This window comes from Telmatherina bonti (genome assembly GCF_933228915.1).
Source record: "Telmatherina bonti genome assembly, chromosome: 1".
NCBI classification, from domain to species: Eukaryota; Metazoa; Chordata; class Actinopteri; order Atheriniformes; family Telmatherinidae; genus Telmatherina; species Telmatherina bonti.
In genome coordinates this window covers 7,579,576-7,604,145 of record NC_136619.1, presented here as the reverse complement: position 1 = coordinate 7,604,145, position 24,570 = coordinate 7,579,576, and the positions used below count along the sequence as shown (strand labels likewise).

At 41.4% G+C, this 24,570-nt stretch overlaps 1 protein-coding gene across 1 annotated transcript; it reads right to left on the bottom strand.

The window, feature by feature from the left end:
* Window positions 1-739: 739 nt before the first annotated feature.
* Window positions 740-7,782, bottom strand: dhcr7 (7-dehydrocholesterol reductase; the record flags this gene model as incomplete). Its single annotated transcript, XM_079242277.1, has 8 exons — window positions 7,710-7,782; window positions 6,613-6,721; window positions 4,447-4,669; window positions 4,275-4,365; window positions 3,903-4,116; window positions 3,571-3,775; window positions 1,429-1,560; window positions 740-1,204 (listed from the first exon to the last, which is right to left on the bottom strand). Exons 1-8 carry the CDS (start codon window positions 7,762-7,764, stop codon window positions 740-742), a joined length of 1,494 nt encoding a protein of 497 aa, XP_079098403.1. The 5' UTR covers window positions 7,765-7,782.
* Between the last annotated feature and the right edge of the window lie 16,788 nt (window positions 7,783-24,570).

The following is a 24,570-nucleotide window of genomic DNA, read 5'->3' as shown; positions in this document are numbered from 1 at the left end:
TGCCTGCTGATACGACCCACAGTTGTTATCAGGAGACGAGCTCACGACTCATCCTGCGATGTCAAATTCTGCCTCCAAACGGAGCAAGTCCCATTTTCACCCCGACTTTACACCAAAGAAACCCCAACAGAGCAGGTGCTAAAAATGTGTCTCCTCAGCTCCCAAAAGCTCCTTATGGATCCTACAACCCAGGAAGAGTGGTGTCGGCTGGGCTTAGTGGGCGCTGGTGGAAAACAGCCACAAGTGCTTGGATCTGCTTTAAAGACCACCTTTTTTTTTTGGTGTGAGCTGCTTTGGGTTCTTCTGAATGTTAACCATACTAAACAGTGCAGTGCAGCTTTTAACAACTTGTTTAAGTATAAGAAATAGTCACAGCATTATGAATTACAGCTACAACTTTACTGCCACTGCACACACACACGCTAAGCTGTACAAAAAGTACAGAGTATAGAAAGATGTGTATGAAATGCAGTGTATAAAGTTCAGTCGGTGCCTTTTAGGTTGTATGAACCTCATTTTTATCTTACTAACCAGCTCATATTTTCATTCATTCATTTTTTTAGCTGTTTAGTCTAATTAAGGGTTGTAGGGAAGCTGGAGTCTATCCCAGCAATCATCAGGCGAGAGGCCGGGTGCACCCTGGACATGTCGCCAGTCCGTCACAGAGTTTATATTTCATCATTAAAACAAAAACCTTTACTATTGCTCCCTGTCCCGCCCCATTCCTCCTCCTCGTCCTCTAAAACACACCAGGAATAAGCCGGTAAGGCACTGCATCAGTGTAACGTTTCCAGTCTTTCCCGTATTTGCTGCTGCAGCGGTGCTCATCGCGCACGCAGCGGTGGACCAGCAGGATGGTCATGTAAACTATGTAGAAGTATGGAAGTATGTGGCCAAAGCCGCAGGCAGCGCAGTACGCTAGCGAGCCCATTAGGTCACCGGTGTAGTTGAAGTGGCGGGCCACTCCCCAGAAACCTGAGGTCAGGAGCTTGCTGCGGTGCACGCCGCCATCAGCAGAGCGGTAGGAACACTCGATGTAGGTTGGCTTTCGACCCCAGATGGAGCAGGAGCCCTCGGTGCGGCGGAACAGATCCTTCTGGTGGTTGGTGGAGCGGAAGATATAATATCCAACGAGGCCTAGCAATAGGACAGCTACGGCGTGTGCGTCTGAGAGCTGGACAGGGTGGTAAACCAGGTAGAGACCCTGAAAGCCACAGACACATTTACTGAGACTTAAACGGCTTCGTCTATCATTTGACTGATTTATTTCCATGAACTCTGTCCTCGTGGGTCCTTTCTAGACTTTATGTGCTATATGACATTTATAGGAGCTTAACGTGTTATAATAACCAACATGCCCATGTGTACTGCCAGACCTTTGCTCTTTAATTTGACAGGAGACTTTTGTGGTGTGTACAAATGTGTTACCTGCAGTGTGTAAAGGTATGGCAGCCAGACGCAGTCCCCCCAGCCAAGATACCAGCCAAAGTGGTCATGACAGATATCGATGGTTTTCAGGTACCACGCTTCATTCCAGAAGAAGTCCAACACATAAATACCCTGCAAAACAAGAAAAGATCCACTTGGGTCCTTCTTATTGCCTTTTAGACACAAGACTGTTGAGCAGCTAGAATCCTACACTGGATAAGAAAGAGACAACTTTCCTCCTCCAGATGTTCAGCAGCTGGTTTCCTCACTTCCCAGTCATTACTGACTGACTGCTGTTAATGAAGAGGGGATGCAACGCCGGGGATATCACCTTTGTCAGAAATGTTGTTGGATTTAAAACATCCTTGTGATTAGGGACGCACCGATCCACTTTTTGGGAGTTCCGATCCGATACCGATATCTGAAATGTGAATATCTGCCGATACCGATATTTTCCGATACCAAATCTGTTTATGTGAACATTATTGTGACTATGGTTATTATTGCTGTTATAATTGTGTAAGATTTCATCAGGTTGTAATAAATGACCCATCCTTTCTGAAGTTACCTCACCAGTAAAAATATAACAACATTAAAGATTTAACAATTTCAACATTTTACCCAAACACAACTATAAATGTGTTGTTTTGAAACAAAGATCTCCCTTTTAGTGTAACAAAAAATTTGTCACATTTTAACATTCAAGGCATTTATTTCTTTTAAAACATGTCCGAAGCGTGTCATTGAACACATCTGGCTTGACTAGTGTGGTATTGGGTATCGGTTGTGGTATTGATACACTTTTATTAGTACCAAGTACAAGTACACACACACACACACACACACACACGGTATTGAGCCGATACCGATACTGATATCAGTATTGGTGCATCCCTATTTAGGACTTGTTTCTACAGGCAGGTTTGAGTCTTAAATCTCAGTCTGATTTGACTCTGAACCAAACTATGTGGATTTAATGGCCCAAGTTAAAAGAATTCCATCTTCCTTCAAGCTAATTGGACTTGGACCACCTCCAGGTTTGATTACGGCACACATTCACTGTGGCATTGAGTCAATCAGCTTCTGCAAGCTCTCAAGGTTTCTTTCCATCCTGTGTTGCTTTAATTTTTAACCAAAGATCTTCTATTGATGAGAGGAGAGTCTGACCACTGCATAAAGTCTTCTCCAGCACATCCCCGAGATCCTCAGTGGTTCAGGTCTGGACTCTGGTGTTTCATCTGCCTCTCTGCTTACCCTGATGTTCCATCGCTATGAAACCAATCTGGACTCATCAGACCACACGACCACCTTCCAGCTCCAGAGTCCAGTCTTCTGTTAAACATAGTCCGGTGCTTATTTCCGTTTTTCATCAAACATTTAAGTCGCCATCATTTAGGCTGTTTTTCTGACCTCATTTCTTCCTGAAGACGATCACGCTCCACTTTCCCTCCAGTTTTAACTGGAGCTGCGTTGGACAGTTCTTTACCCTGTTTGACTGGTTTCTGCATCTAAACCTTTTCTCTGCTTGATGCCAGTTATTTGACTCTTCTTAAACAGACCAACATCTTCTCCACGACCACTGGAGGTTTTTCCACATGAGAGACATAAGAAATGAGAAGCAACCGACAGTTGCGGCTGAAAGATGATGGATGCAGGAATGCTCCAATCAGAGGGCTCGCACCTAGATGCTTAAATAGAGGTCACAACCTATTTTTTGGCAAGCTAACTTATTTAAGTCGACAGTTAAATGAAGCTTTAGTCAATCTGAATTGAATGCAGATACAAGTAGCTTCACTTCAAACCTGTGAAACTGCTGTAAGCGAGCTTTGCAACTGAGACATGACTTCATCTGACTGGTAGTTTACCTGTAACAATATTTCCATTTTGCAGCATTTCTGCTTCCACAGGATTTAAACTGGACAATAAATTTTAAGCTTAGTGACAGAAGTGTGAGGTAAACCACTTTTAAATAATCAAATTCAATCAAATAAATTAAATCTATATGCTGTTATATATCTTTCCATTGCAGTTTGTTATTTCCTTTTTGCTATTTTTGAGTGTTTTCATTCTGTTTTTACGTAATTGTAAATAAATTCAGACATTAAGGGTTAAAACCAAAGTTTGCCAACTTTCCCACCTTACCTGCAGAACGTTAACCAGAACCATGGAGTTGGTGACGTGTCCGTACAGTTCCTGCTGCTTGGCCATGTAGGACAGATTGATCAGAGTCCAGGCGACGATGCCCGGTCTGCCGTTGAAGAAAAGCTTAAAATCAAACCAGCTGCCGATGCGCGGGTTGAACTCGATGCCCATCATGTAGTTGTAGAAGATGTTTCCTGTGAACTTGCTGCAAAAGTCCAAACAGGTGGAAGACAATCAGGTGACAAAGTTTTGTGCAAACACAGAAAATATTCTGTCTAAAGTCCTGCAGAGTTTGTTGGGTCACCCTGCCAGATGAAAGAAACTGTGCGCACCAGTCTTCAGAGTTGGTTGGGAAGAGGTAGGCCTTTATGAAAGCAAAGGTGGACACAGCATAGCCAAGTATGTTAGTGCACCACATCAGGGGGATCCAGTTGTCAAAGATGATGGTGGGAGAAAACCAGTGGAAATATTGTGCGTTGGCAAACCACAGAGCATGAGTGATCAGCCAACACTGCAGCCCGTTGATCTCATACTTGTTAATAAGTCCTTGTGGGAGAAAACAGGAACATTTATCTCAAGAAACACTAAAATGTTTTGTTGAAGTGAGAAGGAATGAAATGTGCAGTTACAAATGTCTAAAACTAAAAAAAAAAAGCTGTAATACAACGCGGTCTGGTGAGTAGGGGGCTGTGTGCGTTACATACCAGCCGGAGTTCGCGCTCCGTCCTGCACGCCGCCAACATATCCAGGAATAAACTTGTGAGTAACATCAGGAATGCACATGTAGAGGAACACCTGCAGCAGAAACAGCTGCTTTTAACCTGAACACAGCCTCAAGGTTTTGGGACTTGCACAACAGTTCTCGCCTCTTCTCACCTGGAAGCCGACCCAGGCAGCATATATCTTAGCAGCTGTCCATGTGAAGGAGGGGGCCCGGGCCCAGATGGAGAGCAAGGTTGTTTCTCCAGTGAACAGCTCGAGTAGAGGCTGGCTGATGGAGCACTCGTACTGGTCGCAGGCCATCACAAAGTAGAAGACAATGAAGGGAGCAAAGCAAAGGAGGCCGACGACCCCGATGAGGGAGAACCAGTCCACCTCCCTGGGATTTTATGACATAAAACATAAAAACCGACTAGATGGGAACACTGTTCACATGAACTCACACGTCTTGCTTCTCTGGCTTTAAACACCCTGAAAGGTTTCTATTTTTCAGGCATGACTACTACAGAAAATTCAATCTGCTATGAAGGCAATGCAAACATCTAGCAAACATTAACCCTTAAAACTCCAAGCCATTCATTAGACCTCTCTGTCTAATGATGCATGTATAATCCTTATAATGTACAGGCCTTTCACACACACTCAAGTAATGAACATCTTTTGTTTCAGGACAACCTGGGCAATCACAACACATATTCTAAAATGATGCCACATGGATGGATCAACAGTTTTATGAGTATAAAAACAAAAGAAAAAAAAAAGGAAATTGAATGTCACAGAATTTAATATAAATAAGACACAGATCAACAACATGGAAACTTTTTCATTTATAAATCTGTTTCTTTCAGGCCTTGGCTATCAGGAGAAAAATATCGCAACATGCTAACATAAACACAACCAAAATTATTGACATTTTCACATTTTATTCCATTTGTTGTTCGTCTCACTTCTTCAGTCTCTTGGAAACAGTTTCTGTCTGGAACAAGACAGAGGGCTACATCACACATCTCACACTCCCAGGTGATGGACTGTTGGACCTGCCTGTTTTTAGTATTACCTTTTTTTTAATTTAAACTCTATTATTACTTTGTTTTTGATTCTGGAAGATATCTGTTTCTACTGATATTCGGCTGCTCCTATTGGATGTCACCGTCATAAAAACAGAAGAAGAAGAAATCTGAGCATCTGATTGATCTGACAGAAAATCATCAATGTTTACATCTAGCATCAATATGGAGGTCCGCTAACATAGTTGACACATTTTTAATCACAAAATGTAATAAATCCTGAACGTAGCACGATGGAATTCACCTGCAAAGTTCCTGGAAAGAACGCTGCACTTAACAAATGGATTAAATACCTTCCCGATCCCGAGTTCACCATAGATCACCCAGAGAGTGGGCTTGTGATCGCAACTTTCCCCATTAAGCTTCGCTGTGTGGTTCCTGAGATATTTCACAAAGTGTTGACGCTGTCGCTTTAGATCGGCAGCGAACCGATGAAACAGCATGGAAAACTTACAAATGTTTTTTAAAACAATCTTCACCAAAAATAATTTTTCAGCGGTTTTGTAAAATTGACTTTCAATGCAAACAGTCTCGTGTGTCTCCAGTGTGTGAATTTTAGCTGCGTCATGCTGGACTTCATTTATGTTCCTGTACGTAGGTCACCACCATGACACATCCATCCATCTTTCACGTTGCCAAGGTTGTTCAGTCAGTTCATCCACTGGCGGGCAGCGCTGAGTTCAGAGTTCACCCCGCGACACCGGTTGGTGGCGGTAATACACCAATATAAAGATGTTTACAACCATCCAGAAACACCAGAAGAATAAAACCACAATGTTTTTCTGCCATTCTTCCATCCTGTCTCCAGCTCCGTATGAGGAAACTCCAAGCATTCCCAGCCCAGATGAAATATACAATCCTTGTGTCCTCGGGGTCTTAGCCCAGGCTGACATCCCTCCAAGGTGAACAGGAACTTTCCTTATCAGAACCTCTCTGTCTCCTATTTCAGTCCTCCATCCTCTCTGAATCCTTACTTCACATTATAAATCAATCAGTCAGTCACTCCTTTATAATAGACTTGATCTGTTGTTTTAGTTGAGTTGCATTTATTTCTAACATATCAGAAACAAAAGAAAGCAGAAGAGCCTGACAGGGAATCCAGCTGAGTAAAACTGGGGCTATAAGAGCACAGAAAGTTAAGACAGCGCAGATTACCTAATCCCATTAACACCGCCTAAATATCACACGTTAAATATGCTCATGCATAATCTGTTTCTGAAAAATCAACCTGCTATGAACATGTTGCATAACTCACCATGCTCTCCCCCACTGTGCCGACTGGTCAGCCTGGTCAGATGCTTTCCCATTGGTACTGTGCTGGGTACGTCTCCTGGTGGCCTCCATGCTCACTGCACCATGCAACCCTGCAGAACGACTCGGTTATCAGGTTATGATCAGTTATGCAGCAATGAGCTGTACTTTGCTCGCTGCCAAGTTGGTGAACACCCAGTAAATAAAGGTATCATCAAACGTCAAAACAGATCTGACCTTTTAGTTTCTAAAGACATTTTTTTTTTTGTCTAAACTAGATTTAAAAAGGACAAGTAAACCAAAGGACAGACATTTCTGGACACAGTGGAGTAATGGGAGAGGTAATGGGTAAATTGGATTTAATGTGTTTGCAGATTTAAGACAACAACTTTTGTTCAGTTTTTTTTATCTTGTTAAACAGAAAGACATAATTAGGTTTCTATCACTTTGCAGGACATTGCACTAAACTGGTTTCATTTTTCAGTACCATAGCCAGGACTTATTGCATAACCATCACGTTAAACTTAACTTCTGTTTTTAACCTGAAAATAAAGTTTAATACTAAAATGGGACAATGCATTCTCCAGGAACTTAGTTCAGTATTTCCACAATGAGACCGTGTGAACTTATTTGTCCCCAAAAATAATCACACAGACATGTAAACATGCTTTAAGACTAAATATAATGAAAACAGAGATTTAAATATGCGCAGTGTAGGTGCATGAACACCTTCATTATATATATATATATATATATATATTTTTTTTTTTTTTTTTAAAAACATTATTTAAAAAAGAGGCAAAAATGGCTCCTCTTCCTTGTTTTGGTCCTGAGGTGCTTCATCTCTTTGGACAGATGAAAACGAGGGAGGGAATAAACTCCAGGTTATGTAACCACAGTAAAACAGAGAAAAAGGACATAAAATACCTTTTTTTTTTCTCCCTTTGCAGAATAAACATTGGATCCTTATTATTTAGTCTTGTACTGAACTGCAGCGTGTGCAAACTGCAGTCCGTAAAAGCCTTTCTATCAACGCAGTAATGATATAAAATGAAGCCAAACATGTTAAACAGATGTAACATAATGCTGTGGTTCACTCACCTGTCAGCAGCCGAGAAGAAACACTTTTCTCTCCCTGAAAAGACGATCCTAACATGTAACCGCTAGACGGAAATCTGGCTCCGCCCATAAGGCCACCACGTTCTGAAATCCAACCAATCATCGTTGTCTGAGGGCGGGCCTAAATTGGATTTATGACTTCTGATTGGATAACTTTAAAAACGCCACAAGCGCCTGACACGCTCAGAGGCGCTTCGCTGTGGGGTGTACCAGTGGATCGGAGACAGGGAAGAACCGAAGAACATAGACATAAAGATAGACATAAACGCCGCGCCGCCATCTTGGAAGGGTCTCCATGCGCCTCCAATACATTTATTTGTTAGGTGTAGGCCCAACCACAACAATAATTTCACGAATTTTTACCTGATTTTTGCTCACAGTTTGGTTTGTTACAAACGACAGAGATATTGTTATGATACAGATCACTGTAAAATATTAAAAACTACGTGCTTTTATACTAAAATATTTTTATAATACTATTTAACTAAGACATAAGGTAGCTGCAATAAATAAATGTATAAATGAATTTGATACTAACATGTTTGTTTATTGATGCATCTGGATTTATCTATCTATTTTATCTGGTTAAATAAATTATTATTCAACCTTGTGAAATGTAATTCCTTTCTTTTATTTACACTTATTAATTTATCAAAATAGAGATACAGTTGTACAAAGTCTGAAAATAAAGTATTGTATCACAACCATGCAGTTTAAAAGTTACCCAGAAAAACACTCGGAGGGCGTTCCAGGATCAAAACAGTGATCTCGATCATCACCAAAAGTAAATCAGTTTTTCTTTTTCACGTTTCCAACAAGTCCTGAAATTTCATGAAAATCCATGCATAACTTTTCTTATCTTAAACACAAACAGACAAACAAATAAAGCCGGTAAAAACAAAACCTCCTAGGCAGAAGTAATTATGCTACCCAAGGCCGGATTATCCAATAGGCTTTATGGGCACGGGCCCAGGGACCCCACACCCTCTTGGGGCCCATGTGGGGCCCACATAGACCATACATCAGCAATTTGGACATAAAACAAAATGTAAATAAAAGCCAGATAGTTACACCACAGTGTCTATTGCTACTGGTACCATGGGCTGAGAAATGGTAGAAATGTCGTTTCACAGTGTATCATTCCCACTTTTCCCAATGTTGTGATGAGGAAGGGGACCCCTGGAACACTCTGGGTCCAGGGGCCTGTGCCCTTTTAATCAGGCCCTGATGCTACCATGTAAAACATCAATGTCATATTTTTTTTGTCATATTCATTGGAGTAAAATGTATCATTTGCATTTAGTAGATTAGTCACTGTGTTAAAATTACTTATCAACCAATTATGTAGAAAAGTGTTTTGTTTGTGTGTTATATATACGCGTTGTTCCCGTTCCACATAAAAGAGTTTTGTGGGGAAACTAAGTTAGACTCTGCAGCAAAACTCTAAAGCGGAGACCCATCCAATATGGCGGTGACGCTGGTTCATTATTCAGCGCTCAATGAGGCGTCTAAGAAGGTGTGGAGCTCTACTGTGATTGGCGGCTGAGGCTTGGGCGCGTTTGAGGATTGGTTACTGGGGAAACGTGTCCTCACAGATGATACATCCAGGACAAACCTCCCAAAATTCCCAGGAATGTTTTAACTAGTTAACAGTGAGTAACTAGTAAGAGTTAACTGGTGTCAATATGACAGACTTGTCATCCTCCTCAATGTGTAACCAAACGCTAGAAGGCTTTTACATGTCTGAGGCTTCTCCATCAAACACATAAAGGAAAACGTAATGATTAAATTTACTCACTCAAAACGAACGAATAAGTAAACACGAATCAGAAATCAGACTGTTTTTTCTCATTGAAAAAGAAAAACATTGTAAAACACAACATAAAATTAGTTTTCTTTTTGTGGTTATGTTTGACTGTAACCAACTAAAAGTAGTTTAAACTATTTTTAACCACTTTAACCTCTTAAAATTTACACTACGAGAAGGGTGACAGGAAAGTTAAATCTCCCCTTTTTCTTTTGCACAATAATAATAAAGGAATCAACATACATACTTTTGACACTTGTACCCACACCAAGTGCTCAGACTGATTTACTTCCACAAGTTTTTGTCATAAAAATCATTATAATTGGTGAAATGTTGCCCTATCATGGGTTACGGATTAATATATGAATATAACATCTTTAATTGAACTATTACAAGCCAAAACATGCCAGTATAACCAGACCAAAAGAAAAGAACCATTTGCCACGTGGCCTCTATAAAGGATAGATTATCATTTATAGTTCCTCCATGACAGTTTAATTTATCACACAGCGTCTCTTTGTCAACATTTGTGTCATCCTGCCTGGTGCAATGCTCCAAATGAAACGTTTAGGTACTTGTAATGTTCAACATGCTCTTTACTAATGCATGTGCGTGTGCCAGCCACTGGAGGGTGGAAGTTAGCTTTAACATGACTTTCCTTGTCTGACACAGCTGCATGGAGGCTCCAAGCTCTCACATGCAACGCAAACTGCATGGTTACAACGTCTGAACTTTGTTCATTGTGTTGGGAGTGCTTATCCTCGGACTTTGACCCTCCTGTTGAATCTTTATTGCAGCTAAAATCTGTAGTAGCCTCTTCATAGAGTGAGTTATCTGTGGCCATTTATGGATAAGATGAAAATGTGTCCCGTTGGTTTGAACTTGAGGAAATGTTTGCAGGTTAACTCTGGACTTTTGGCATTGGTGTTACAGCCATGCAAAAAGGATGAGTTACAGTTATGTTATTAACTCTGCTTCCCCTAATATAGAGAAAAGTCCTGTCTTATTGCTTGTGTGTGTGTGTGTGTGTGTGTGTGTGTGTGTGTGTGCAGGGTTAGAAATTCTATCATTATCCTGACATGTAATCACCACCAAACACATCATTTCTGAAATATCTCATACTCTTCAGCTCACTCATTAGTTGGAGTCTCAAAGTTTTCAGGTTATTTGAGTCTTTTTTGGAAATGACTTTTATGAAACTGAAATGAGACAAAACACTTTGTGTCAACTCGTCTAAACCGACTCCCTGGAGGGAAGCTTTTCCTCTGCCTCTTGTATCATCATGCTCCTCTTCCTCCGTGTCTTTCTTTTCTTTGTCTCTCAGTGTTTTTCTTTCCCCATCTCCAGTTTTCCCCTCATTTCCCTCTGAGACCTTCTTGTTTTTGGCTTCCACCTGCTTGTTTGGTCTCTCCAGTCCTGGTTGTGTTTCTGTCTTTCCGTTCCTCTCCTCTCCATGCTTTGATCAGGGGCCTTGCAGCCTTGCTGTGTGCAGACAGTGTGATGTATCTGGGCCAAGCTGCAGACAATATCTCTTCACAGTTTGTCTGAGGAAAAGTGAATAAAAGATTCTCTGCTGTTCTTACATCTTTTGTGAAAGTGGAAGTAAAAAATGCAAATCTGCTCTCGGGGAGTTCACTTACCGAGCACTTCTGGAAGCCTTTTTGACCTTTCTGGATTCTTGTAGATGTTTTAAATTATTCTGGGTGTAGTAAGACACATCTGAGCCAGGATGCACACATGCTAAAGGAACAGAGCTTGCAAAAATAAAAGAAATTAGGCTGGTATGAAATACAGGACCTAAGCTTCTATTTTTCCTACTTTGCATGTCTGTATTGAAAAAAAAAAAATAAAATAATTGCATTTTTTTTTCTGGGTTGCAAATGTTAAAATAAAAAGTTATGGTTTAATAGATTGGTAGAAGGATTAAACTTTATGTAAATTCTGTTTGTAAAGCAGAAAGCATGTAAAAATATACATTTAATTATGATGCATTTACTGCCGAAATGTAACATGCATCATGACAGCCAGCTTTCCAATACACTTCATTGATTATTCATCAAACTGAGCTGGTTAATATAAAGAAACCTGCTATTATCTCCAGGAGCAGGGAGGCAGCTCTGCGCCCTGTGTGTGTGCATTTCTGTGTGATCAATGTAAAAGGAGCTGGCACTGATGGCGTGGCACATGTGTGGTTGGGGGAATGAGGGGACTGTCTGACATATCTTACCCTAATCAGCTCCCCTGGGACCGAGCCGTTGAGTCTTTCTGCATAATGCTGCCCAATATTTTCAAATGATAAATATACATGTGCTGCAAGGTTGTGCTTAGTTGGGGAATGATTGCGTGTTTGTGTCTCTGTGTTTGGGTTTTATGAATGTGAAAGCGGATGCCGTGTCGGAGACGGAGTTTAACACAGCTGGTAAATAATTTACATTAAATGAGAGTAAAAAATAAATGAGCTGTTTCTTCTGTGTTTGTCTCACCTCGTCCTGATGCAGGAGTCTCCTCTTCATCCACTTACTTCGCTTCATATCAGCATGCTCATTGAGATTCAGTTGCTTTCTTGACTCTTTCTTTCCACGGTGCGACCCTGGAAGACATTTTCATATCAGAAAGAAAGCTGACATGTGTCTTCCCCTCTTCATTCAGATACAATGTGTCACAAACTTCTTCAAGTTTGAAGCTTTCAGACCTTGCTGTCAGACAACGATGTAAAACAGCAACCCTCACAGAAACAGAAGATGTCATTTTCATGATAATTCATGTCTGGTAGATGCCAGATTTTTTTTTAAAAAAAAGAAAGAAAATAACTTCAGTTTTATTCTATTTCTACCCAATTATATGCCTTAAGCAGTGTGGAGTGAGACGATGTCAGAGTGGTGCAAGTTAACCAAGCATAAAAATAAGTGTGTAATGTGTGAAAATACATATTGGGGATGTGATGAAACAGAAAGACAGCCCATCTCGTGGGGCCTGCTGAGAGCTGCCCAGATGGGCATCGAGATGAGTCACATCAATATCATTTATTTAGAGAAATTCCAACACAGATGACGTTAAGGGAATAAATTGGGTCATATAAGCACAGATGATCTGGAAGAGCTTGACTGCTGATGTTTCTGAGGGAAATAAGAGGATGGCATTTGTTCTTTTTCAGGAATAATGGAAGAACGAACCATTTTAGCTTTTTTCTGTTTTTTACCAAAAAACCAAACTATAAAGAAACACACACACACAACCTGCCCGTGTCAAAAACAAAGTGCTCTAAGCTTTAAACCTCTTTTTTTACTTAAAAAAAAACGTTTTCACCACTTTGTACAATTCAGTGTTGCAGGACATTGGAGTCTATCCCAGAAACTTGCAGGTGAGAGGCAGGTGACCAACTGGACAGGTCACCAGTCCGTCGCTGTCAGTAGAGCAATAATCAGACCAAATTCAAAAATAATAAAAACAGACGGTGATATTTCAGATAACATGTTCACACAAGTGTGAGTGGGGACGGTTGCTTGTCTCTCTGTTGCCCCTGGGATGAACTGGAGATCTGTACAGGTGTACCTGCCGCTCACCTGATGATTGCTGGGATAGACTCCAGTTTCCCACCACCACAAACTGGACTAAGTGCTTACGAAAATGGATGGATGGATGGAGGGAGGGAGGGAGGGAGTGAGGGATGGGTGGATGGATGGATGGAGGGAGGGAGGGAGTGATGGGTGGATGGGTGGATGGAGGGAGGGAGGGATGGAGGGAGGGAGGGAGTGATGGATGGATGGATGGATGGATGGAGGGAGGGATGGAGGGAGGGAGGGAGTGAGGGATGGGTGGATGGATGGAGGGAGGGAGGGAGGGAGGGAGTGATGGATGGAGGGATGGAGGGAGGGAGGGAGGGAGTGAGGGATGGGTGGATGGATGGAGGGAGGGAGGGAGGGAGTGAGGGATGGGTGGATGGATGGATGGAGGGAGGGAGGGAGTGAGGGATGGGTGGATGGATGGATGGAGGGATGGATGGAGTCTTTAAACAACGTATTTAATCAGATTTTATTTGACAACTACTTTGGTTTTTTTGTTGGGTTTTTTAATATTAAGCCTTAACAACATGATTTAACCTTCATTGATAAGGAATTGGTAAGTTATCATAGATATATTGTTCCCAATAAACACAAATTTGTATTTTTTCCCATTTTTCCAACCACAAAATATTCAATATAAAATACAAGCTAGAAAAGTTGGCTTGCTGTAAAATATAAACAAAATCAAAAAGCAAGGAGTTGCAAATATAAACTTATATTTTATTATCTAAAGGAAATAACAGAAAATGTTACTGTGACCTGAAAACACTGAAAGAAGGGGCATGTCTAAAAAACAGCTGGGACACAATCACGTACGAATGTGTTCCCCTTTTCATTCAACGACAGTCTGGAGACGGATTCTACAGGCTTGCTTTGTTTTTGTCAGAACAGGAATTTATGTAAAGAGACAGAATAAAAGGTAATTGTACTACAAGGTTAGTGTACAGCTCTGAGTTCAAACATTTCAGGAGGACCATGTGTATTATTTGTACGTGACCAGTATCTGACCTGGTTCCACTGCTGGGAGCTCTTCTGGTTTATGAATTAACAGTGTAACAGTGAAGAAGCAGCTCTCTGTGGTCCATGTAGACACGGTGACCCAGTGCGCCTGTTTATTACCCTAATCCCTTTTATTTTTTATTTTTTATTATTTGCGTGACATTGTAGCCACAACAGATGCTGCCAAACAGAATTTCCTTGTGTTCTTGTATCATGACAATAAAACCTATAAATCTAAATCTAAATCTAAATCTGATCTTTGTATGAAAAATGATGTCATAGTAAATTCTGTGTGGTTGTTTCATTAGAAAAAATAATAATCTCTGACAGAGTTAATTGATATTTTTTTATGTTTGAAGCAAAGATTTTGCTGAAATAGATAAAATAGGAAACTTTGCATTTGGCATATATCACCATCAACATGTTTGCTTACGTTCTGAGTGATCACATCCAGCACAACAGTGCACGTGCAACGCTGATTGATTGAGATATTTCATTCATTTTATTCAGTTGCTCGTCGTCTCTCTGCTAAACTGAGAAAACAAGATCAGGCTCAACTGCTAGCAAGCATCTGTGCAGACATGTTGCAGATCCTGCCGCTGTACGCCAGCATGTGTGTGTCTGCAAGCATATTGCAAATGCATCTTTGTGCATGTGTGTGTGTGTGTGTGTGTTTAGTCTGTGAGATGCGTCAGTAACTGGGGCAGAACTGATTGTTGCTGATGGCTGTAGGGGAAGCAAAGACCTACATTCTGCTTCCCCAAACAGAGGAGGAGGAGGGGGGTAGGGGTTAATAAAAATTGGGATTTTACTGTACTCCTCTTCCTCCTTTACCTCCTCTCCTCCACAACATTTCCCTGTGCTGCATTTTTTCCCGTTTCCTGCTCCTTCAGCCTCTCCTGGATCTCCTCATTTAGTCTGGCGTGACACTCGGCGAGCTCGGGGTCTTACTCAGCACAGAGGAAGTGACTCATGTTGGGAGGGAGAGAAAATAAAGGAACGTGATGAGGAGATAACATCAGGTTGGAGAAAGATAAAACCACACAAGAATCTGAGTATGATCAGTTTATTTACCAACATGCCAGGCTCACCAATCACACCAGTATCACACAGAGACCCTCTGTGTTTTATCAGGGGCCTCAGGGGGAGCGCAGGGGGCTTGGACTATAGCTGGAATCCAGATTACAGATTGAGTTTATAAGTAAAATGGGTTCCTGGCTAGAATTTTATTTCACAAGTTTTTTATTTTGATTTTAAAGGAGTATTTTTGTTGTTTTAGTGATTGATGGATCATCTGGTGTGTTATGATTTCATAAAGAGACATTAAAAGTATTTCTTCTTCCTGGTCCTTTTCAGGCATGTAGAGGCATTAAGATGTGCTTCTGGTTTGTTTTTGTCCGGTTTTATGTTGCTGGTGTATAATCATATGAGAGATAAACTGTCAAAAAGAAAAACAATGAAAACAAAGACTAACTCATCGCTTCTATTTTATCCCATACAAACACAAAGCAGTCATAGACGGACGGGACCCTGAAGAGATTATTGTTCATGGATGGCTTCCTTGTATTCGGTGCCTACAGCTGTGTGCAGCAGTGGGAAGTAAAACTAAATAGCTGCTTATTTCAGCGGAGGAAGGGAAAACGGTTGTCCTGAAGCTGAACTCATGCAAACAGGTAGTGCCTTCTCCACGTGCCAGCGTGTTTCTTCACATATGTCAAGTTTCTTTTACAGATTTCAGTTCCACTTTACAAGACAATGAGAATTAAATGGGTAGAAATAGAGGGAAAAAAATACTGTCGTAAAATTACATTTACAAGCTTTTTTCATTTGTTTTGCCTGTTCAGAAAGTTAAAGTACAAGATTTAAATGACATCTTTGATAAGCTGTTTCTGGTCTGGGCCACCTCATCGTCAACTGATCATTGGGTACGGTTACATGATGTTTTTTAATTCTGAATTAATTTCTGAATTAAATAATTCAGAATTAACGTGTTCTCCTAATAGTTTACATGAAAATAATAATTCCAAATGAAGGTTTACATGAAACACGTCCTCACTTAATTCCTCTTTAGAGCGGCGGGTTGGGAAGGGTTCTTATTGGACAGAGGGTACACGTGACGTATGACGTATACTGAAAATGAACATAGTAGGCTCTCTGCTTCTTGTCTTTTCAGTCGTAACTTGTAAAACTACATAAAAAGTACCAGTTTCGCCGCTATTGTTATTATAAATGTGAAGTAGCAGCTCAACACCAGCATACTACTTCATTTTTAGCAGCAACTGAGAAGGAGAAGAAAGATAGACCACCGAACACAGGAGGCAAAACAAGGTAACGAGCATGCTCAGAACGACCGGAATTAACTTAGAGAGGAATAAAAGGTTTACGTGACAGAGGAATTAAATAGTTCGGAATTAAAATGTGAATAAACCAGACACTTAGATCGGAGTTAAGTTTCATTCTGAATAGAAATCTGCATCAGGAATTAAGTGTTTAAATGGTTGTTTTTCATCAGTTTAAAGCAGAATTAACTTTATTCTGAATTAAAGAGGAGTTAAAACTCCCGTGTAAACGTAGCAAATATCTCCCCCAGTATAATGTAACATTCCTGATTCTGACACATATTCCTGAGGAAGAGCTGTTTTCCTCTTCAGATTTCACCACAGTTGTTTGAGGCCCATTTATGTTTTACTAAAGACAGATACGAAGCTTCTCATCCATCTTCTGTGTCCTCTGCGTGTGTAAATGTGTCACTTTCTAAGAAAACTTCACAAAATGCATCACATCTACATAAAAAAACTTCTGGCAAACCTTCTTTGAGTAATAAAATAACACACTGCAACACAGTAAGACAAGAATTATCGGACACATGATTGCAACAAATCTTCCTGCTGATGAACATCACCTGGGATGGATGGACACAGCAACAACTTCAAGTTAGACCCTGAAACAGCTGTGTGAGAAGGGGATGCTTGTATCCAGCAGGTTTCGTTTCAGGCCATCTTAATGATGACCATAAAAGAGTCGTGAGAGAAAAGTTTGGTTTATCAACAAGGCCTGGAGGAGGTTCAGCAGCTGCAACTTCTGCCCAGCAGACAGAAAGACTTCATATCAGAGGAACAATGAGACGTCACCTTCAGGAACAGTCGGCTTTAAGAAGAAGATGTGAAGAATAAAAGTGTTATTCGAGCAGAGTCCTGGGCAGGATTTGACTTTGCAGGTATCTCTTCTTGTTGTGGTCAGTCAGACAACATGTCGACTGACTGCAGGCGATACGTGACAAAAGCTGCCACAAATCTGACGACTCAGCGACGCATGTACTGTCTGTCCAGCTCATGCTAAAGGTTGATTTAATGCAATAAAATTCAGCTGTTGTTAATGAATGCAGATAAAAGTGATTTGATCAGATTCTGTACTGCTACTGAATATTTCACACTTGCTGTGAATGATGTGAACGACAGTCCTCTAACAGAGACGCCATGATGCCTCAGAGACAGGATGTTGAATCGGATCAAACAGCTGAATATAACTCTAACAGGCATCTCATACCATGTTCATCTCATCTATAATCACATCTGCTGCGCAACACATTCTGTTTTCTTTCTAAGTAACTTTTTCTTGGGGATCAGACATGGTCAGACTTCCAGATGCTTCTAGACTCCAAACAGGATTACTGTCGGCCGTCTTCAGAATAAACTCCAGTTTCTTAAAAAGATGAAAAACTCTCAGGATCAAAACAAACTAAAGAAGAAGTTCAGGGTTTGAGAGGACTGCTGTGTTCAGTGCAGCTCACAGTTGCTTTCAGTCGGCAGTATGACTTTCGCTCAAGTTCTGCTGCCTCCTCTCAAAAGAAACGCTGAGTCATGTGTTCTGAGGTCAGCTGACCCCTGACCTCATTCAGGGATTCCGGTCTAGCAGACTCTGCTTTGCACGTGTGTGTGGACACCACACAGAGCTGCAACATTTCTCCGAATTTCAGCCCGTTATGACTGAATGAAGTCAACTCTGAGTGACTCCAACTAATTCCCTGATTTCCTCCAGAAACGACACGTAAAGTGAAGTTATAAAACAGGATATGGACGTTCTATAACTTATGTTATGAACTAGACTAAAGTATTTAAACAAACAGCAAATGGTTTACTGCCAACAGGCTCAGGGAAGCATGCAAACGCCACACTTTCAGGTTAAAAACCCAAAACTTGTAAAGGATACTTTTATTCACACATCAGTCAATATCACTGCTTCTGCTGCTGTCATTTACAATTCAGTTTAGGATTAGAAATGTGTTTCTTTTTTATTTGGATTATTTACAATTAATATATCATAGTCATCATATCAAGCACATTTAATGTTACGGAACAACAGAAGCTTGTTTTTCTTACTGTGACGTCCACATGTCCGGACCACCAGTTACTTACAGGCTTCTTTGCTCCCTCAACATGATGTAAACCAAGAACAGAAAGTCACAGCAGAACTGTGATGCCATTTAGCTGAAAACAAATAACAGAAACATTTTTACTGTGCGGCTTTCCTACAGCTGAACAGATGATGTTTTACACACAGGCTGCAATTCGAGAAAAAGGTTTTCTTCTAAAAGTAAAAGCAACAAATCTGCAATAACACTTCATGAGTGACAAGTCCTTATTCTTCATTGTGCATGTCTGGTGATAAAACAATGGAAATAGTGACCAGTTAATTGTGTCATTAAATGTATATTTATGGGAAGTTTTCATCCAGTTAGATCTTGTTTTACTGTTGAAATGATCTAAATAAAAACACTTGAGAGTTTTATTTACATGATGTTCCAGAGAACAGAGGATACTAATGGTTGGAGTTCTGCTACAGAACTTTCTGCTCTGTCTGAATGTCAGAATAACTGAGTTAAACCACGACTGCTGCTGTTTTAGTTTCCTCTTTATTATCCATCATGTCCAATAGGAGACTGAATAGGACTGCAGGCAGGCAACACAAGCACGCACACTTTAATGGGTGTAAATAGAGTTTCATGTTCCTGTTAGAAACACTGATAGAAAGCATGTTGTCATTTTAACAAATCCACGGTCAGATTGCAACGTATTTGTCTGTGGATTTTACATGAGATCACACAGGGCATGTTGACACAAAACAAACCTAACTAAGAAAAACATGTAAAAGAGAACAAATGACCAAAGGAAACAGTTAACGATGCAAGTTGACCATGAACTAGGGGTCAGACATCACATAAACATGATAAACATCCTCCCCGATTTCCTTCATATTGTGAAGAAATATGCATTTCAGGCAGAAAATAATCATATTTTCACTGGAATCCGTTAAGAGTAGGGGGACGGCACTTCCGTTCAACACTCTTTTATCCTTCAGACTCGATCACCTCCAGACATATTTGTTTTTGTTTTTTTGGTCCAATATGGCTCTTTCAACATTTTGGGTTGCCGACCCCTGCCATAGACTGTATATAAAGAGATGGATGGAGTCTCCGTGACGTCACCCGTAGGTTTCTGAAGAGCTGAATCGAAGCTCGGTGGGCGGTTCCTACCATCGCCATGTTGGCAGCGTCATGCGCGTCGTCTCGCCCGGAAAATACAAATATGGACAAAGAGGTGGAGCTGACAGGGCAGTCGTGAGCGTCATGGTGGATGATTGACATCGAGCGAACACCGAGCTTTCTGTAGCTAAAAGCTAACCAAGCTAACCCGGATATAACGGGAGCTAACGAGCTAACGGAGGTAAGCGGGCTAAAGCTAAGTCACGTTGTTAACCGGCTAAAAACCGCGGTTGTTCTACGTTCTTCTTACTTGAAGCCAGAGATTGGTACCTGTCAATCAAAAGGACACGCCCCTAAATTTGCGGAACTTCGAGATTAAAATACTTTAAAATGGGCGAGTTAGAAAAAAATTCACTCGCCCCACAGTTGTCATGAAGGTAAACCTGACCTGTTAAAGCTAAAATGAATTTTTGAACCAGGCTGTAAACATGTTTATTTCTGCCATGAAGTTGGTCTTTTTAACATGGGAGTCTATGGGGATTTGATCTGTTTTGCAGCCCCTAGTGGATGAAGGGGGAACTGCAGTTTTATGCACTTCCGCATAGGCTTCACTTTTAACCGCCGGAGGTTGTCGCTTGCTTATACCACAGTCTGGATGAATACTGGATTTTGATTGGTTGCAGGGTGTCCCTTAAAAAGTGATATAGGACACCAGTTAAAAAAAGTTCTGTCAAATAGCCCAATAATTCTAAATAATTGCGTTGGTTAAACGCCAGTTAGTAACCGTGGCAACAGAAATGTTAACAACAAATGGACCAAACAGAAAGCAGAAAGAATATCTGGAAGGACTATGTCAGACAGCAGCCCATGGTTACTAATGAATTAATCTGATCTTCCAGTTTTTATGTTATATGTGATCAGTGTTAAAGCACCGTTAGGGATATGTACTGCCAGGACAAGACGATATTAACATGATTTCTGTGAGTATTTACCTGTTACCATCACACCTGAGGACACTGGATGTCCTCAAAGATTGAAACATGTTTGTATCTGGAGGAATTTTGGCACCTGACAGTCACCGTCCAATCGCAGCTGTGCAATGTAGTGTACATCTTTGCCAGCAGACGACAGTCATTTTTACACTCTACATTAAAATTTTTTAACTGTGTAATTTTTATTCATTTTGACCCTGACAGACACGTATTGTTTTATGCACCATCTTAGCTTCCATTAAAGGGAAAGTTCAAAGATTTAAGACCTGACTCCAATCTGCTCAGCAACATCAAATCTCTTTGGGATCTCTGGCTGTCAGTCACAGACTCTGTCTGCCACTACCAGCTGCTTGTAGACCAACAGTTGTAGCTGCTTACATACCGATGATGTATGTTTTCACAGGACACAGCTTCTTTCTTTTCAATCCTAATTTATCCATAAAATATGCCTGAAGCCTGTTGTTGGACAGAGATGTGTCCTCAATTCCTCACAAGTTCAAATATTTGCAGGAAACGTACAGATCAGCTGCACGAAGAGACCACACAACCACACATTTGATCAAACATGACAAAAAGATAAAGTTCTGTGTGTGTGTCTGTGTGTGTGTGTGTGTGTGTGTGTGTCTGTGTGCATAAAAATGCAAAAACTAACAAGTGTATTGTGAGACGTCTTTAAACAGAAATCTGCTCCGCTGTAAGGAATGCAGTAAATCTTATCTAATTGATTTAACCTGGCTGGAATCTGTCACTTTATTATTAGCAGCTGTTAATACACACACACACACACACACACACACACCGTTTTCATGACTCTCTGAAGCGCGTTCATTTTCTGCGTTGCTCTGATCATTTATAAGGAAGGCCTCGTGGGAGATGATGAGAACCGAAGGAGGATTTCTCAGAGCTCTGTATGTGTTTCCTGGCTGGCTGTCGTTGGAAAGAAAGAGGAATTACACACACACACACACACACACACACACATTCACAGGAAGTAGTCAGGTTAAGATTTATTTCATTTAAGGCAGCAAACAAGTGCAAAAATCAAGTCCACATACATGCACAGGTGCATGGATGTGTCCTCTCCTTCACCTACAGGAGGTTCATCTTTGGATGCTGGAAAATTGGCATGAGCTCGGAGCCCAGCATGTGTGTGTGTGTGTGTGTGTGTGTGTGTGTGTGTGTGTGTGCTGTTGTCCTCACATGAACAGCACAGTGTGTCATGTCTGCTGCCACCTGCTCTCTGCAGACACAAGAGCTCTTTTCTAGATAACCTGAAGGGGATGTGAGTATTTCCACAGATTTATTCCGGTTAAAATCACATGCTTGGAATTTATTTTCAGAGGAGTTCATGACTTCTGTGGTTTTTTAAAGCTTGTAACTAAAGCTGCTCCAATAAAAGGGTCAAATATAGACCCTGCGTTCTGAAATCATCATGAGACTATCATGTGACAACATGTTTTTTTGCCTGAAACTAATTTAAAGAGAATCCATCTCACTCTCTCCAGTGTTGTCCCTTTTCCAAGCATCTCGCTAATATGCTCCATCTGCAGTCAAACCATCCTTCTGCCTCCAGCATCGTGTTACTGCCTCACTGGGCAGTTCCTGCTCCACAATTCCTTCTTCACTCATTTCCACACCAAATAATTAGGCGATTGATCATTCATAATCGTAATCAGGACACGTTTACAGCTAAAATTCTGAATTACAAAATGTGAAGTAGTGTTGCTGAGAATGTAATAAAAGGAAGATACATACTGCTGTCGCTCCTGACCACAGCATGAAGGAAGCTCCACAGCCGCTCTCTCTGTCTTCACACACAAACAGAACCGACCCTGAACTTCCACCCTATCACTGTAATCATTCACTTTGACTGACAGGTTTGTGATTTCTGAGCTTTGACATGTTCAGTGACACCCTATAGATGTTCTCTGGCTTTTTATGCTCCTGGTAAATTAAAAAATGAATTCATTTGATGTTTGGTTGCCTTGTTGATACAAATGTAGCTTCGCTATTGATGTAAGATTTCAGTTTCTCATTTTAGAGTGACCGTGTGACACTGGTGCTTATGATATTGATCTGATTCTGCAGCTTGAAAACATTACAATAACAATAAAATATCCATGTCCAACCATTTTCTATACCGCTTAGTCCAATTCCCGGTCTCCAGACCCAGCAAGGAACAAGAGGCAGGACCCACCTGGACAGGTAGCCCGTCCATCTCAAGACACACCCGGACAGGTCACCAGTCCATCTCAGGACAGACCCGGACAGGTCACCAGTCCATCTCAGGACAGACCCGGACAGGTCGCCAGTCCATCTCAGGACAGACCCGGACAGGTCGCCAGTCCATCTCAGGACAGACCCGGACAGGTCGCCAGTCCATCTCAGGACAGACCCGGACAGGTCGCCAGTCCATCTCAGGACAGACCCGGACAGGTCGCCAGTCCATCTCAGGACAGACCCGGACAGGTCGCCAGTCCATCTCAGGACAGACCCGGACAGGTCGCCAGTCCATCTCAGGACAGACCCGGACAGGTCGCCAGTCCATCTCAGGACAGACCCGGACAGGTCGCCAGTCCATCTCAGGACAGACCCGGACAGGTAGCCCGTCCATTTCAGGACAGACCCGGACAGGTCACCAGTCCATCTCAGGACAGACCCGGACAGGTCACCAGTCCATCTCAGGACAGACCCGGACAGGTAGCCCGTCCATCTCAGGACAGACCCGGACAGGTCACCAGTCCATCTCAGGACACACCCGGACAGGTCACCAGTCCATCTCAGGACAGACCCGGACAGGTCACCAGTCGCAGGGCCAACATGGAGAAACTAACAACCATTCATGTTCACAGGGAGAACTGATTGACCCTTTGAACTAAAATGCGTGTCTTTAGATGGCAGGATGAAGACAGAGAACCCCCGCATACACAGGGAGAACATGCAAACTCCACCCAGACAAGGCTGGGAGTCCATGGTACCAACCACCACACCACCGTACAGTCATCTTGTGAATCATTATGGACATTTTTGTCCAGTAGGGAAGACTTTTATTCCTCAGGCTTGATGCCATATTGGATGTGTTGATGCATATGGAACTGTTCTTCAAGAAAAATCTCTTCCTACAAATCTCAGATTCAGCTTTCAATCCTACAAACAGTATTTTATGCACAAGCCTTTACTGATGCTGATTTTACTGGTAAAGAGTGAAAATGACAGTTCTGATGGTTTATAAAGGAAATTAAACCCCAGACATCGTCAGGTTAAAGGATGTGGGATATTTCTGTCCTAAAAGGTGATAACATTAAACAACAAAATGCCATTTAGGGGTTTAAATCTTTCAAATTCTTTGAATGTTTGATAGTTTTGAACAAGGCTGAAGTTTTTAAATGACCTTTAGGGGAAAAAAAAACAGAAAAATACTCATCTGTGTAGTTTGATCTTTGTCAGTGGACTTTTTCTGACTGTAATTGTTTATTAAACTGATGCCTGTGGGTTATGGTGTGTTCACATCAGGACAATCCACCAGGCTCTGTCCAGTTGGGGACTTGGTTCAGCTGGGGGGGGGGGGTACATCATTATTCCACACTGAGGTTGTGTTGATGCTGCACTTCACCAATGAATCAGAACTTTTAAAAAAACAACTCATTCTCCACCAGAGGCAAGAAAATATGGCGCTGCATCAGATCGTAGCGATCTGGTTGCTCAGATTTCTATCAGAACTTTAACCCAACTCTTCCACATCCAACAGTGAGCCATTTCTCCCATCCAGAGTTGCGTTTTACCCACAATGCATTTTGTTTTGTAGTCTGTTGCCTCTCTTTGGTCTGCTTGAACCGAGTCTACGTTTGTACTTTCATAACACCCCAAATGGAGTGGACCGTCCAAGCAAATGGACGAGGGTAGAAATCAGAAAGGCTGGAGTGACTTTCCACTTCATGGTGAGAATTTATTTTGCACATGAAGACAAATTTAAAATAATTTCTGGAGGGCTGAGAAAGTG